This window comes from Tauraco erythrolophus, chromosome 7, assembly GCF_009769465.1.
Source record: "Tauraco erythrolophus isolate bTauEry1 chromosome 7, bTauEry1.pri, whole genome shotgun sequence".
Lineage (NCBI taxonomy): Eukaryota > Metazoa > Chordata > Aves > Musophagiformes > Musophagidae > Tauraco > Tauraco erythrolophus.
This window is the reverse complement of record NC_141471.1, coordinates 29579234-29595937: the sequence shown is the minus strand read 5'-3', so window position 1 is coordinate 29595937 and position 16704 is coordinate 29579234. Positions and strand designations below refer to the sequence as shown.

Sequence of the window (16704 nt, the reverse complement as noted above, 5' to 3'; positions counted from 1 at the left end):
AGTCCCTGCCAATCAAGTTCTATTATTTCTGCTCCATTCAACATCAGCTATAACAGTTCTGGATTCTAAATGTAGCCAGTAGAACAGTGTCCAGAGTATTTGCCACTGGAGGGAGTATGTTGCAATTGTTGAAACTTCATTGCAAACATTTCCAGCTTTATTCTCTAGACCTTCCTGCTCTATGACTAATCAAAATACTTCCACACAAGAAATTCAAAGATGCTTCATAAATATGGCATAATAAATTTCACCACAACTATAGCTATTGGATACTATAAGAATTAATATGACTTTTTATTCAGGCTCCATAAGTGACCTCATTTTTCCCCAGGTTACCTGTTTCTAAGTAGGCTTTTGCATCTCATTTTAGATTTGCTGTGACCTAGATGAGGAATTGAAGGTCTCATGTTATTTATGTCTCTGCCAACTCTGGTTTTACTTATTTTATATGATGAACAGATCTGTAAGTACACTGGGTTTTTCCCAGGAATTCAGCAGTGCTTCTGTAAAATACTGGAGAAAGTATCTGATTTACTTTTTGAAAGGACTAATTTCCACATCTGCTTTGATGTGTATGAACTGTTTCAACTTTATAAAATTTTTTTAGTCCCTCTAATTTCCTGTTAACAACAGACAAGTTCATTTCACAGACCACTAAAGCCTTTCCTCGTACCAATGTCTCTACTTGCTACATGTCTGAGGTACAATTCAAACTAGGAATAAATATCGCACACACTCCATCTTCTCAAATCCTATCATTGACAAGGGACTAAAGCTGTCTTAGAATTAATGTTCAGGTGAATCAGTGGTTGGCTCCTGATCTAAATTACCTATAAAAAACTACATTTGTTTCTTTATCCCGAAGGCAAACTAAGATAAAGGATTCAATATCATGTACACCATGCACAGGACATCAGCCCAAGCTGAAGCCAAGATCCACCAGAAGTGCGCTTCAAACAGAATAAAAAAATTGTATATACATATTCCAATGAGAAAATAAGCTGCTGTACAAAACAAAGTGATCTTGTTAGTTTCAGTAATGAAAGTACTTTAACTAATTAGCAGGGAATATAGAAAACAATTAAAAGATTTTATTTTTACCCATAGGATGCATCAACCCTTTTGGAGGAATCATGCTACATGTATTAGATCATATTGTCAGTGTGTTTACTACTCAAGGAAACACAAAATTCCCACAGTCCTGCAATATACTGTATCTTTACAAATGACAGTTTAATTTTAATGAGTTCTCAGCAATTCTTTGCAACAGCAAAAAGTGTTAACCTTATCCATAGACACCGATTTTCTCAAATTTATCTAGAAGATTAATCAATCTGTGGATTTTAGCATAACTTCAGTAAAATATTGCCCATTATTTAAAAAAAAAAAAAAACAGGAAAAAAAAAGAAAAAAATACCTTTTATTAGGCAATAGCATGTACTTCCACTGTTAAAATGTTTTTGGAAATAGTATTCATACTCATATATTAAAGTCATAACAGAGTAACTCATTAAAATACTTTAGTATAAATGATAATAAAGGTTTCAATTTTTTAATACATGCACAAAATCAATCAGTTGCTTCACTCCCATGGATTCCAGACTGCTACAGTGGAATCAGTACTTTTGCAAAGGGTCAGGAATGCTTGTATTTCATTGGTGTATATATGATTATTGAAAGATAGTACTTTCTTGAGAACTGTGCATATTTAAAAAAACCCAACTCATTTTGTAAACAATATGCCTCAAAATTATACACACACAATATACAAGGACTTTGCAGCACACTGTTTGGAAAATCAGAAGGTTTGGGCATCAAATCTGTTTCTGAATAGTTATTGTATACACGTTTCTGTATTATGCAGCTCCCAGTACAACAGATCCTTGATGCAGCCATTTGAGCTCTCTGGCAATGTTAGACGGATAGTTAAATACAGATCACTAGAGACAAGATTCTCTTCCATTTCTAGAAGCAGTTGGATACAATTTGACCACCTCTATGACAGAAGGACATGAGGGACTCATAGGATGCTAAGACTGCAGTTCAGTGTCTTCTGGTGAAGAATAATTCTTCAGATCAGATGCCTAAGCTTTAGGTTGGTTTTGCTCTAAAAGTAACAGATATTTTGTAATCCCTATTTTCCTCCATAGTTCTCTAACATCTTTTTCAGAGTAGTTTATGATATTTCTACAGGATTCCAACTTACAGCATAGGACTCAGAATGCATGAAGATATAATGATTTAATCACAGTAAAATTGCCCTCTGACTAAACCCCTTGAGTAGTATTACTTGAATCTCTAGGCTACCATGCACCAGAACACCACAAGACTTCCATTCTGCTCTTCTGTAACTGAAGTTTGAATATTTCTTATTTCTTACAATTTACATTGTAACTTAGTACAGTAAATTTCAACAGTTTCTGACGACATACTTTTAAAGTAAGCGAAACTTTGAAAGACAAGGGCTTTGTAAAGATGGATTTATTAATTTACTTACTATCCATGAAAACTTGGGAAAAGGGGAGAAAGGGATAAAACTTTATGAGTCGCTTCATAAGGAGGAAAGAAAGTCTATTCTCTGTCCCATGCTGAAGTAATTTGATAAAACCAACAAGTCAAAATCTTCCGGCTTTCCATCACTGTTTAGAACTTTGAGTAGTGATTTTTGCAATGTAAACCCACCTGTTTCCTATATCCTAGATTTCTTTTCTCAAAAGCACAGAAGCTGACATGTAAGTTCTACCACTGACCCATCCAAGGCAAGTTTAATATATTGATCTTTGTTCAAGTGCATGATCCATGTACTTTTCCAACAGGAATAATAAGTTTCATTAAAATATTCCTATTTGTGACTTCTCTATGTAGAGAAAATAAGACAGAAAACATGCTTTATATGTGGGTTGTTTTTTTTTTTAAAAAAAAAAGTAGACAAAACCAGTCTCTTAATCTCTTGAAAATAAATAACTCAACCTTCTTTAATCCTAAAAATATACCTTTAGAGATATACATCTTTATTATGTCTAGAATTAGCAAGTTATAGTGAGGCAACATTTGCCTGGCCTAGCACTCCATTAAGGCATTGATTATGTGCAAGATCCAGATACCCATACATACATCGTTTAACTGAATTAACACATTCATGTTGATTAAATTCCTTTTTCAAATGGCAAAACCAAAAACATTCTTTAACAAAGTTAGCAAACACAAAATATTTCTGAAGGAGATTGAATGAAATACAGTTAACTAGCAACTAAGTAGCACATTATTAGGTTTTTTTTAATATTAGATCACTGTTTCACAACCAGATCACCAAAACAACTCTTCTAAGTTAAAGCTCAAGAACACTTATGAAGAACAGCAAGTTCTTCAAAGGCTTAAGACTAAAAAATAATGACTGACTGTGACAGAGGCAGATACAGTACCAGCTACCACAATTAAAAGGATCAAAACCATTGCATGATGAGTAATCCCTTTTTGTGTTGATGTTACTTGAAAAGTTGATAAATATATATATGTGACCAGAATGTATATATTTCATATATTTATGGGAAGTTTTAAAAAAGAAAATAATGAAACAATATCAGTAATAGTATTTCACATCAATTTTTCAGAAATATACGTAAGAACACAAAGTATGTGACGCTCAACCATAATGCAGATTGCTACAATTGTTAATCATATTTAACACTGGAATTCGCATACTATTAAATGGAAATTTGTATTGAACTCAAAAGCAAAATTCCCATTGACTTCAATAGAGCCAAGATTTTACTCGTGGTCATAGTCACGAATTACTCATGATTTATAATCAGAATAGCTACTTTTCATAGAGCACATATGATGAAACACTACCACTATAATCACAATTTCTGACAAAGAAAAAAAAAAATTGTATCTCACGATATTACTGAATGAGATCAGAATCTGGATTGTTTGGCTTAGACCATTTCTTTCTCAAAATCTACACAGGGTCCAAGATTGTCCTGGGAAATGTCATATATAATGAAGAAATACCCACAAGCATATCTGTTTGAAGGAGCCAAAGCAATAATAATATGGAAGTCTCCTCTCCTACTCATATATCAATGGGAAAATATTTACTTTCACTTGTTGATAATTTATCTATTCACTTTGTTTCATTCTCGTTTAGGTTCTGTACATTTCGGCAAGAGAGATCCACAACTGGAAGCTGTTTCAAACTTCTCAGTTCTTGAAACATTAGTGAAGTGTTTATTGGGACTTGGGAGAAGTCGTTCATGACGCTGTGCATATTTGGAAGCTTCAGTCTGCATATCTGCATTCACAGCTTTGACACAAGAGCACAGAACCTGGGGATGTGAGTGGAAGTGGGAAGGCAGCAATGAGAGGAATGATAATTCTGAAAGATATGAGATGAAATACTGAGTTCATCTTTGAGCAGCCTTCTTTTAGGTATGAACTTCTCATAGTTGTTGATTATCTGGATGCTGGGGGTAAAGTATGCCACTATACACCAAAAAAAAAAAAAAAAAGCTATGAGCTTTTTGTTTATAGGAAGAAAATTCCCTCGTACCATAGAAAGGGATCTCTTCATTCTTGAAAGAGAGATCTGTGCCTCAGAGGAGGCTAGAATTAAGGCAAAGGCAGGCCTGTGTACACAGAGAATGGCTCCATGTTTCCCCACTTCTAAAAGATAACAAATCATTTTAAATAAAGCCCTGCTCCTGTAGTTTCTTATCTGAGTGGAGACTTCCACTCAAGTTAGCAAGACGCTTCAGTAATGAGATCTGCTTGCTAAGAAAAGGGCCCAAGAAATTTTTATATATTGTACCTATATGTCTATACATATTTGCACACACACACACACATGTGCGTAGACACACGCAAGCATGCACACACAGAGATTTATAAATATATGTATATATATATACATATGCAAAGAGACACGATTGAAAACCATGTCAGGCTTGGCGTGTTATCCGCTTGTCAAAACCGTTTAAACTACTATCTACACAGTACATATTGAAACTCAACTTCAAGATTTTTTATTTTTATGTACAGTTCATTTTTTTTCCTCTGGAAATAAAATATCTAAATACAGACAGACTGTAATGTGGTATATGTATAGCTTTCAACAATACTTCAGCTGAATAAATGCTTTGTACATAGTTTTGTCTTTTAATGGAGTTTACAGCTACATTGATAAAATGGATTCCTCATTTCCTTGATTGTTTTTAACCAATAACAAGCAGAAAGACAATTACAAGTTAATATTAATAAGCAGCTCAAATAACACCGGTTAAATTATGTACAATACAAACCATTCATACAAATGAAGACTAGGATATTGAATTTGTTACAATATTTTGTAATAAAGATAAGACAGCCACTTATAACTTACATGTCCTCCGCTAGGCATTTTCCTTCTTAGAGACCAGTCGGAGTTTTTAAGTAGCTTAGCTGGCCTAAACTCAACCAAGTTTAAAGAATCAGAGCTTAAAGAGTCAGAGAAACATGAAACCAGAACATCTGCCCACATGTAAATTCAAAATGTTTGCCCATCTTTACTAGTAACAGGCTCGCTCCACGGAAAAAGAGCCACCTAACACCACCTCGAATGTGCCTACTGTATGCTGGAAAAAAGTCACAATGCTTTACTGTATTCATATAATAAGGAATACTGAACTCTAGACACACATTTTTCCCATTTTAACAAGTATTTACTCCTACAGTATTATTTACCAGTACAGCTACTCCAAGCAGTAGAATGCATGAGTGGGGATTATTGATTGGCGTGTTCTCAAAGGACTTTCAAAGAGATTTCCATAACTGTCTGTGTTAGAGACCATTCTCTGTCTAGTTAATCCATTTTGCTTGATGATAGGTTATCCTGAAACGTTAGATATTAGACAATGAAAGCTTTCTTAACAGGAATCTCAATAGATGTGAGCTGAAAAGATGTGTGTCTCTGTGTATGAGTATGGTTTTATTTCAGATCCATAGTGATTTACAACTAGATTGATACATGGAGCTGACTGGGCAAAAATTGCATTAGATTGTTTTCCACTAACACATTTCAGTCATTTGACATCAGCAGTAGTGGGTAGACACATTCCAGGCAATAGATGTGGCCTTCCTCCTTGAGGTTACAGACCTGTCATACGACCTCTTTTATTCCCCAGGCTTCAGTCTCAGATTCGTGTTGGTCCTCACCCTGATGGGAAGTAGGGTGTGTCACTGTGGTAGTTGTAATCAGGACACACCTTCTGTACTAGTTTATAATCTGTACTATAAAAGGAAATGTAAATACAGATTACTTTAAAGGGCTTGGAGCAGAGCCATGACACATGGCTCTGGGTCTGCTCCTGATAACAGGTTTTTGAAGGGTCATAGTTGCAGAGTGTGTTCTTGGTAGCCTTGTCAACCTTTTCGTACTCGATTCGACAGTTAAAGGACTTGGAATCTTTGGCATCAATCACCGTCTGTTGTGCCAAGTCAAATTCCACTATTTTTGTAGGGGGCACTAGGCTCACAGATACGTTCCCTTGACCAGTGGAGTTATGCCTGAAGTAAACACTAAACGTCCCATTGCCATGGTCAACGATTTTCCCTGTTATTAACAGATTTAGCTTCACAGTCTTGATGTTGGAATGAAAATCACCCCAGCCAAACATTTTCTTAAATTTCCCAGTCTTGACGATGGGCCGTCTTTTTGCTCTGGGCCGAGGCTCTTGCAGGTCTGTGGAGTTCCTCAGCCAGTCCCAGAGGTCTTGCTCAGAATAAGTTTCTGGGGCATCGTATCGCAGGTCCAAATCTGTATCATTTTCCTTTCCACGAAAAGTCTGTGACAGCAGTCGGCTGATGGACAAGTCTTTGCTACTTTCTGTCCATATGTGCTTTAGTGTGGATTTGGAGGTTCCTGATTTTAGAAGTTCTGTTTTTCCTCCATTTGTTAAATTTGCACAGGTAACCTGAAAAAAAAAAGAAGGGAAGAAGAAAGAAAGGATATATTGAGATGCATAATATAAAACCCATTATTCTCATCTGAGACCAAAATGACCAGATTTTGAAATCATCAGAAACTATTTTTTTTTTAGAAATTAAATTGTATCTCTTTACTCAGTAAAACAAACCAGAAATGTCTGGTTTCCTCTTCTTTGCAAGTAGCTGTTACTTAATTCTCCTTTGCCAGTCTTTTACACTGGCCTTCAGATTTAATCCCAGCTGTTCACTTTATTCTTCAGTCTGAAAGCTACTTCTGTTGTGATGCCTGCAAGTGATAATTATGTAAAGAAGTACTGCAAAAACTAAGGTACAAAGCCATGTCATCCTTCAGTCTGTATGTGGCTTACACTGGCCACTTCTCATCTCAGAGTGAAGTACTCTTGCTTGAATGTTCTCTCTGCAAAGTGACTGTGTCTTCCACCATCACAGTCACATTCATTTGTTTTTGCTGCCTTTGGTCCACTGTCACGGTGCTGTCTTAGTGGTGCCAGCCTGACCATGCTCAGAGTTCATGTCATTATAAACCTAATAATATTAATATAATTTCCTTACTCCTTTTATGAGTACACATTGGTCTGTGTTCTTGACTGGGACCTTCCGTCACAACTACAATATAAATAATAGAATAATGAAAATTTAAATGAGTTTTGTGTTGACAGCTGTACATACTGTGTGTTGTGTATCAATTAATGTAAGAGGAGTCACAGTCTTTTCTTTCGGTCTCTTAAAGATCAATTACTGATTTGCCTTGTCTGTATCTAGTATAACGTGCATTTCTCCTTCCTCATTTCACTTATTTTTTCACATCTTCCTCCCCAAACCAAAAAGTGATCTGTGCAAGACAGAAAGCCATTTGTGTATTTACAAGAAAAATAGGGCCACCTATCATTAGTAATAAAAAACTAGTAATTAAAAAATCCAGCAAAATTACATTCGAAAAAAAAAATAAAAATCTTGCACCAAGTCCCTACAAAACCATAAGGTTCAGATATAGTTTTTCACAGAATTCAGTGTCAGAGCAATTTGTCTTATTTATATTTTTTTCTCTTTGCCTTAATTGTGTGGAAAACAGAGAACAGATGCAGCCTGGCAGCTGTCTCACATGCAGCACTGGTAGAGAGCTCTGACAGAGCATAGCAGGGAGGGCTGGAACTGGGAGGGGGCAGCGGGTCGATGTGAAGAACAGCACCCTCAGTCCCATTCCCCCTAAAAATTTGCACCAGACACACTGCCATGTTTTGTAACATTTGGACTGGTCTGAAGAGGCCATCAAGTTTCTTATTTCCCTTTTTATGGCTGCATAGGAGATTATGAATATGCCTGTTATATTCCTCTGTGTTCTGGCACTGATTTACGTGCTCCTATCATATTTGCAGTTTTATCTTTCTCTTCACTTAAAAATGAATTGAGTGTATTCCCAACCCAGAAAACCCATTGGAAACTTGCTAGTATTTAAATCATGGCCCCTCCCTACTGGTACGACTGGAGGTATATGTCACAGAGGATATCTATCACAGCATGGCCTTTTCATTTCCTAACAATCATGGAATTGAAACATGCTCTCATTAACTTCAGTACTTTTTCAAGGTCAGTTGAAGGCACGTACATAAAATCAGTCTAAATTGTCTTAATACACTGATCACATAGGAGGTATGCCCCCAGCCTTTTACAGTACACAAATAGGTAAATAAATCTGTCACATCCCACACTATACATCCCCAGTGAATTTCAGGCTGGTGGGCCAGTAAGGGTAATAGATAAAATATAAGTTTTCTTTAGGATTGTGCCAAAGAGATTACTTCCTCCTCTTTTGAATGAAAGGAAGGATTAAAACACAGACTTGCATTTTGATAGCATTTGTAGCTGCATCTTAACATCAACACAGTGAGCCAGGAGAAAAGCTGTAATGAAATGCACTGATGGTGCTCTGGTTAATGAAGCAGCAATGAAGATGTCACAGGGAAAGAGAAAGAGACTCAGAATATAATTTTGCTGTGGCATATGGGGGAAGAGTACAAAATAAGAAGAGAAATGTGGTTAAAAGGAAAAATGTGCCTGTCTAGCATGAATCTGTCAACCTGTTATGAATCTAAGCAGTTAGCTAGCAGAGCTAGTACACCTGCAATCTGTAGTTAGGATACAGATTGCTTACCACTTATTTTTCTTTGCTCACAGCTTGTTTTTCCTTTGTTTTCTCTTCTGTAACCAATGATTTACATTTCATAGGATTACACTACAAGGTCCATGTAACAAGATGTAACAGTATAAAAACCTTTTAAAATGAAGGTCTCTTTTTCAGATGTACAAAACTGAACACCGAGGAAAGGAAGCAGCATTTTCTGAAATAGTTGCTGACTGATCCAATACATGTGTTTTTCTGAAAGACGGTATATTTCATGGAAATGGATGATTCAGATTCCATGTATGCTGTACTGCTTCATACCTGATCTAACAAATACAATTGATTGTTACTGTCATTGACTTTGTAATACCTGAAAGACTTCTGGTCATGCACTTAGCTGCAAGACCTTTGTTTGTGATTTTCGGTGTGGGTAACTGGTTGCATTCATGATTAAAGGCCTGAACCTGCCCTCCCTAGTCAAGTGTCTGTGTAAGCACTAGAAAAAACAGCCCACGAGGGTTAATAAAAAAGCCCTGGAATTCACTGTTCTTCACTAACATTTTCCAGACAACTGCTTTTTCATATACTGTTAGTATACTATGTGCTACAGAAAGTAGCTATATGTATCCTCAGAGACTTTCACACATAATAATAGAGGGCGTTGCTGTGTAATAGAATTTCTGCAAACGCAGCAGTTATTTTCATGTGAACTAATCCACAATCTTCTCCCGTCTCTCTTCTTTCCAATCACAAGGCTGCAGAAATACAGGAAAGATCATGCAAATCCATGCGCACTTAGTAGTGTGAAAACTAACTTGCTGAAACATAGACCCGTTTTAGCAGGGCATGAAAAATGATCCAGTGTAAAATGGCTAATGGACGGCTAAAACACTGAGCAGCCCAAATTCTATGGTGGCTTTTTTATCCTCTTCTTGAGTATATTTGCATATAATTCAGAAACTTGTATACTCTACCTTATTAATCAGTTCACTATAACCAGAGTTGCCCCCTTCTCCACAGCCAGGTGCTACTGCTAGATAAAACATTGAAAAGTTTGGCCCACTTGTACTGAGCCTGGCTAAGATAGAGTTAATTCTCTTCATAGCAGCTCATACGATGCTGTGGTTTAGATTTCTGACCAAAACATTGGTATCACACTAACGTTCTAGCTCTAGCTGAACAGTGTTTGCACAGAATAAAGGCCGCCTCTGTTTGTCTCTCAGCCCCTCAAGTGAATAGACTGGGGTAGATGCGCGATAGATTGGGGGGTGACACAACTGAGCAGATGACCTGAACTAACCAAAGAGATATTCCTTACCATATAATATCATGCCTAGCAATTAAAAGGAAAAGAGGGGGAGTTAGTGGGGAGTTAGCCAACTTTTTCTCAGGAACTGGCTGGGCATCACTCTATCTATGGGAGGTGATGAGTGTTGCCTTTGCATCACTTGTTTTGTTTTGTTTTGTTTTCTTCTCTCTTCCTCCACTTATCTCTCACTTAGTAAACATTTTTTTTATCTTGACCCCCAAGTTTTCTTGCTTTTGTTCTTCCTTTCCTCATGTCCTGTCCCACTGGGGAAGGGGAGGAAGTGAGTGAGCAGCCATGTGCCACTTAGCTGCCCATCAGGGTTGATCCACAACACTACTACAGTGCAATAGGTCAGTGTTGCCAAAGGGCTGAGGAGGGAGATTTCCTCCACGACTGCATAGCTAGAAGTGGTTTTAATTTATTATTATGTCAGCAGTGTCTGTATAGAACAATAGTAAGGAGCAAAAATATTTAGAAATGCTTATTCAATGCTACAAAGTGGAAAAGCACTCCGTAGGCATGGCAGATTGACCTTTGGTTCTGGTCTTGTACTTTAATGGAAAGTATGAATTTCCACTACCTAATAAAGTTTGCTGATATCAAAAAGGTACAAGCAGCTGACTGCCTGGCAATTCTTTTCCAACAAAAACTGACAAATTGTTATTCTATGTCTTCTTCTGCTTCTAGGAAGGAGCAAAGACAGGGCTTTCGCTGGGCACAATATCCCAAAGCGTCATTAAAAGCAATACAGGAACTGACGTGTAATTCAGTTTTTACTCCATTAAAATAGAATACCCTATTATCCTATATCCTCCTTTTTGAGGGTTAAGAATTTTTTATGATGATGTTTAACATCATTAAATGTATCTTAATGAACATGTGTAGTTCATTTAGCACTTCCTAAAGGATAGGCAGTTTATTTCTCTCAGAAATTTTAGAGTTCTCTTTGAAGACATTGAGGCCTGAATGTTTTGTTAGGTCAAACCAGAACATTTGGAGCCGAGAAAACAAAGTTGGAAAGGGATCTTAGGAAGTCATGAAGGCCTCAAGTGGTGGTTTAGGCCCTCTCCTCAGAGTAAAATCAACCATAGGTATATTAACATTAATTTAAGACTGATCAATTTGAGATTTTAAAAATAGTCATTCAAAGAGTTACAGAATGCCTCTTGATTTCTCACTCTTTTCCTTTTATTCTAGCTCTATTACAGTTCATTACCTATAATTACAGTATTGCTTTAGAAATCATGTATTTATTCCTCTGAATGTATGACTACTTGAGGGCAAATTAAAATGTAAACAAACAATCTAATACTCAAGGTAGAAAATTTCTCTCTTCAGGTAAATAACTAATCAAAACCAAGATCGTTTTTGCTAGCATAGCACTGTAAGAATTTGGCAGCAGTGTGTGTATACTCTGTATGAAAGAATTCAGAATTTTCTTTCCTCAATCGGATATCTCAGACACAGCACGGGTAGGCAAGCACTGATGGACATAACTATAAACTGGACCATTGTCCAGGCGGGACAGAACTCAGAAAATTTTAGCTGAATCCAGTTTCCCCATACTAAACCTGTTTATGCAATAGGTAGAGCAAAATCTGGACCTAGTTAACTGTTCTTCTTTGATCATTTTTTCTTCCTATACCTGTCTACACACTGTACAAAGTTACTAGTGGCATGGAAATATTTTATTCTGCGAGCAATTTCCAGACAAGTCAAAGCCAGTATTCTATGGAAATTTGACCATAAACAAAAAAAAAAAAAAAAAAAAAAAAAGAGAATGAAATTTAAGGGAGATATGATTATAACAGGGGGGAGTAAAATACAGTGAAGGACTTGTACCTGTTACAAACCAGTACTTGGGAAAGGGAGCACAAACACAGAAAATCATACACATTAATATTTTGCAGAAACAGACCTCTCTGAGTATAACTTACAAGCCTTTTTGCTACTTGACATGAAAAGAATAAGGATGTGGACTGGTTGATCAAAAAATGCAAACTCAGATGAATCTGACAAATGATACAGTAAATCCTGATCTACTGTGTCAAATGGGAACACAAAAATGGCTGTGCAGATCAAACCAAAGACTGATTTAGAAAAATGTTCTGTCTCCAGCAGCAACTATAAGAGATGCCTGGAGAAGAGCAAGAACATGGAAAGCATACGATAGTCTCCTAATTTTTTCACAGCTATCAAATATTTCTAGTTTCCTCTGCTAGATACTGTTGCTGTATTTGTTTTCTGTTTCAGTAACTCTCAGTAGATTGCTCTTCTGTGCATTCGTCCACTCTGACCCTTTGTTAACTTTTAACCTCCATAACATCCTTCAGCAATGAGTTTCACAGCTCTGTTCCCTCTTACTGTTTTGAACCTGGCTCCTGCTGACTTCTTTGGAGAACTCTTCATTCTCCAGATGGAAATTTAGTCTCTGTTCAAATTTGCCATGCTCCTCATTACTTTTCTTTGCTGCTACACTTTACATAGTTTTTTCCTGCAAGTATCAGCAAGCAGAAAATCTGATGATTACTAGCCGCATAAAGCCTACTTCTAGCCCACCAGTACATGCCTCACCTGCATCTTTTCATCGAAGTAAATAAATATTGATCACTTCTCCAGCCTTGAGTACCAGCCTCCTCAGTAACATGAATAATCTGTGATATGGAAGTCATTCTATACATATACCTTTGCATTTCCTTTTTGTCCTTCTCTGAAGCCTCCTCAGCTCTACTCTCATTTCTATCTTTAGACAGAGACCAGAATGGCACATGGTATTCAAGATGTGGCAGAACCATGGTCTTGTATTGTGGCAAATGGCCTTCTATTATTTGTTCACTTTTATTCTCTGCTAATCAATAATATTTTATTTGGTTTTGATCACTAATGAGCACTGAAATGATGCTTGCATGGAGCTGTCATAACCCTAAAATCTCAATCTCATCTATATATGAAGCTGGAATTTCTTTTTCCCCCACATATTTCACATTACATTTACTACCACAGAATTTCATTCCGTAATTTACTGCCTATTTACTAATTCTGATAAGATCTTTCTGCCATTCCTCAATGTTGGCTCTTATCTTTTCTACTCTGAAGTGTTTTGTCATCAACAAACTTTCTCACTCACCTTTCCCAGGTCATTTACGAACATACTGAACAGCCAAGGTCCTTGCACAGAGCCCTGCAGAATTCATAGGGTGACCTCCTTCCATTACTGACCATAGAAAAAGATGCAGCTGAAGTTTTCAAAAATATTTGGTAATCACTTGGGGTCATTCACTTAAGTATAAAAAAATATAAATTTTTATCACACAGAAACTGGAGGCAAGGTAAATTTTTTTTTACTGGCTTTAGGTTAGAAAATTAAACTTACATTAAACTGTTACTGCAGGTTTTGTGTACATCTACCTTAGGATTCATAAAAATCAGCTTAATACTGTCAACTACACTCAGCTCAGCTTTGAATTCTGTATTTTTCTTGTTTTAATCTATGAGCTATCATGCTGGTTTTGAATGGCCCTTGTTAGAAAGAAAATGTGGCTACCTGAGCTTTTTTCATCATTCACATAAGGGTTATGCAAGACCAGAAGCCGATATAAATTCAGTGAAATTTAACATGATTGAAATTAGAGAGCCTATATCAGTCAATATCTGTTTGAGATCTAAGAATCAAAGATTAATTAGAAAATTTGTAACCACAAAAGGATGAGGGCACTAATAAAACAGTAGAGACACTGCTTTGTTTAGAGACATTATAATTCTTAACAGTCGTTGATCATAAAATACTAAGATTTTGCAGTGGGCTGTTCTTCAAAAGAAAAATAACTAGCACAAGCAACAATTTTACAGTGCTCTACTACACAAAGTGAGTTGCCTGCTATAAATAAGTCTGAAAACTAGCAAGTCTCAAATAATTCTCAGGAAATGCAAAAGTGATAAAGCACCTTCAATGGTTGGTTTCTAATGAGAATACTTAAGAATTACCATGTCAAATTTTGCTTTAGAATCTCGTATCCTCTCCCTTTCATTCATGTTGGCTGTAGGCTAAGCTGACACTGCCACAAGTCCTGGGAGTGGTAACACATTGATGAAAGAAAGAGGCAGAAATGTTCTGTGCCAGCTCAGTACATGATCTAGAGTGGGAATCACCTCACTGATCACGTCATTCACCTGGAATTCAGATCTTAGGTTTAAACTATCCCTCTAGGCTTATTCTATAATCAAGAGAGAGCGAGATAAACAGAACAAACTACCTCCTCTATCTCCATGAGCTATTTAATTTTATTTTATTCATTATTTAATTTTATTTTATCTGGCCATATGTAAACCTGACCTATGGTGCATAGTTTGCCCTGGAGAGAACATTAGAAAGAGAACACAAAGGTTGCAGGCTGGAAGTAGGACAATGATTGCTCTATCTAAATGCTTTCTGAAATACTCTAGTCATGTTCAAGTCCACTGCTCCCTATGCACCTGTAAGAACACCCAAGCTAGTGCTGTGTGACTCATACAGCAAGGTGTGCAAACTTGCTAGTACTGCTCCTCCCATGTGGAGGTTTCCTTTTGGAAACAGTGTGGCTTTGTACTATTCTGTTATCTTTTGGGTTTGATTTAATCATACAAACAACTTTTGCAGGTATTCAGAATCTGAAAAACTAGTCTTGGGCCTGTTTTTTTCACTAATGACTACAAAAAGTGTTGAGTAAGCAGGCTTTTAAAAAGTGTTTAGTCAGCTAAGGACAGATAGGTGCTTGAAATCAATCAGGCTTAGACTGTGAATATGGAGACATTTCTTCTGATAGTAGTGCCCTAACTGGAAATTTTCTTTCCCGTTTTTATTTTATCTGCTTCACTCTACCAGTGCAGCCATGGCAGTATAGCTCTTTATAAGAGCCCATGACTTTCTTTTTCCTTTTACAAACTTCCACTGTGGAAATCAGATTCAGAATTAAACCTCTAGTCTCTTCTAAGTGCCTGGGGAAAACTGGGAACTTTGAACCAGGAACCAGATCTGTAGATCCATGGCAGGAAGCGATAAAAAACAAACCCCAAGAAATGTTCCACCCTGGAGAACATTAGCAAGTCAAACTAAAAGTCCATCTAGTCCTGTACCATGTATCCAAAAATGGCTAAAAGGTTGTTTTTTGTCAAAGAATTCAAAATCAGGGAAAGAATATACTACTTCTACCATAAAATCTTTCCCATCTTCAAGCCTTTGCAGATCAAGGACTTCCTAAGCTGGATGTGTGGCTATGAATTTAATAACCTTCAACAAATACCACTTACAAGAACTTGCCCGTTTCTCTCTGAAAATTCCAGCATCTGAAACACCCTGGGACCAGTAGTTCCACCTCAGACTATCTGAGGAACCTCCTCCTCCTGTTTGTTTTGAACAAGACACTTCCTAGCTTCATTTGATGCCACTTAAATTCTTTTCCAGCCACAAGAATTTCTAGCACAACAAAATCTAGCAATGCAGCAGCGTGTTTCCTGTGTGGTTCAGGCAGAAGCTTGGTGCCTGCATGCTCAGGCCAAGTAAAGCTGTAAAAGTTTATGGCTGGCACTAGAGGAGCTTCTAGATCAAATGACAAAAGGAAGCATTGTCTGAGTTACAGGTACTTCGCTAACCAGGCAGCTCCAAAGGTGGTAGTCAAGTGGCAGCGTAAAAATGTGAATTTGGAATACACAGGAAATGTACGGACTCTCTCAGCTCAATTTATGTGCCAAATCCTGATCCACAGCTAAAGTGAATTGTAAAAATTCTAGAGGAGCAGAAGGATGATCACACTGCGGTATTATGTAGCTTGTTTACATTTTCTTGCCCAGTAAGGCAGATTGGAAGGTGTTTGGTTTGTAAAACATCATTTCTCTTTCAATTTAGAAAATATTATACTATCCCATATAATAGCCTGTGAACTGAAGGACCAAATGAGATACAATACACTGTGAAAATCTTCACACTACAATTTTACAGCTTTCTGCTTTTTGCCTTAGAAGTGCAGGAATTCAGCCCAAATATTTCTAATGGTGGAGACGCAAGTGAATTTATAAAGATTTGGAAAAGGATTGAAATATAACTGTATGAAATATCCTATTAACTCTTGCCCTACGTTTTACATTTTTAGAAAGAATTTGAACTAAACTCTTGAAGCCTGCTGTCTATGTTGTCATTAAAGATTTTTTACTTCAGTGGATTATGACTTTTGAAAATTCACCCCATCTCCATTCAGCAGGGGATTAACTTCCATGGAATAAATTAAAGTGGGTTAAAAATGTCTAACAGAGTTTT

At 36.8% G+C, this 16704-nt stretch overlaps 1 protein-coding gene across 1 annotated transcript in view; it reads right to left on the bottom strand.

Annotated features, from left to right (window-relative positions):
• Positions 1–6188: 6188 nt before the first annotated feature.
• Positions 6189–16704, bottom strand: part of NXPH1 (neurexophilin 1) — a 150979-nt gene continuing 140463 nt past the window's right edge. Inside the window, exon 2 of the mRNA XM_086614803.1 lies at positions 6189–6950. Coding sequence (XP_086470929.1) covers positions 6189–6950 — 762 coding nt within the window. The remainder of the gene's footprint in view (positions 6951–16704) is intronic.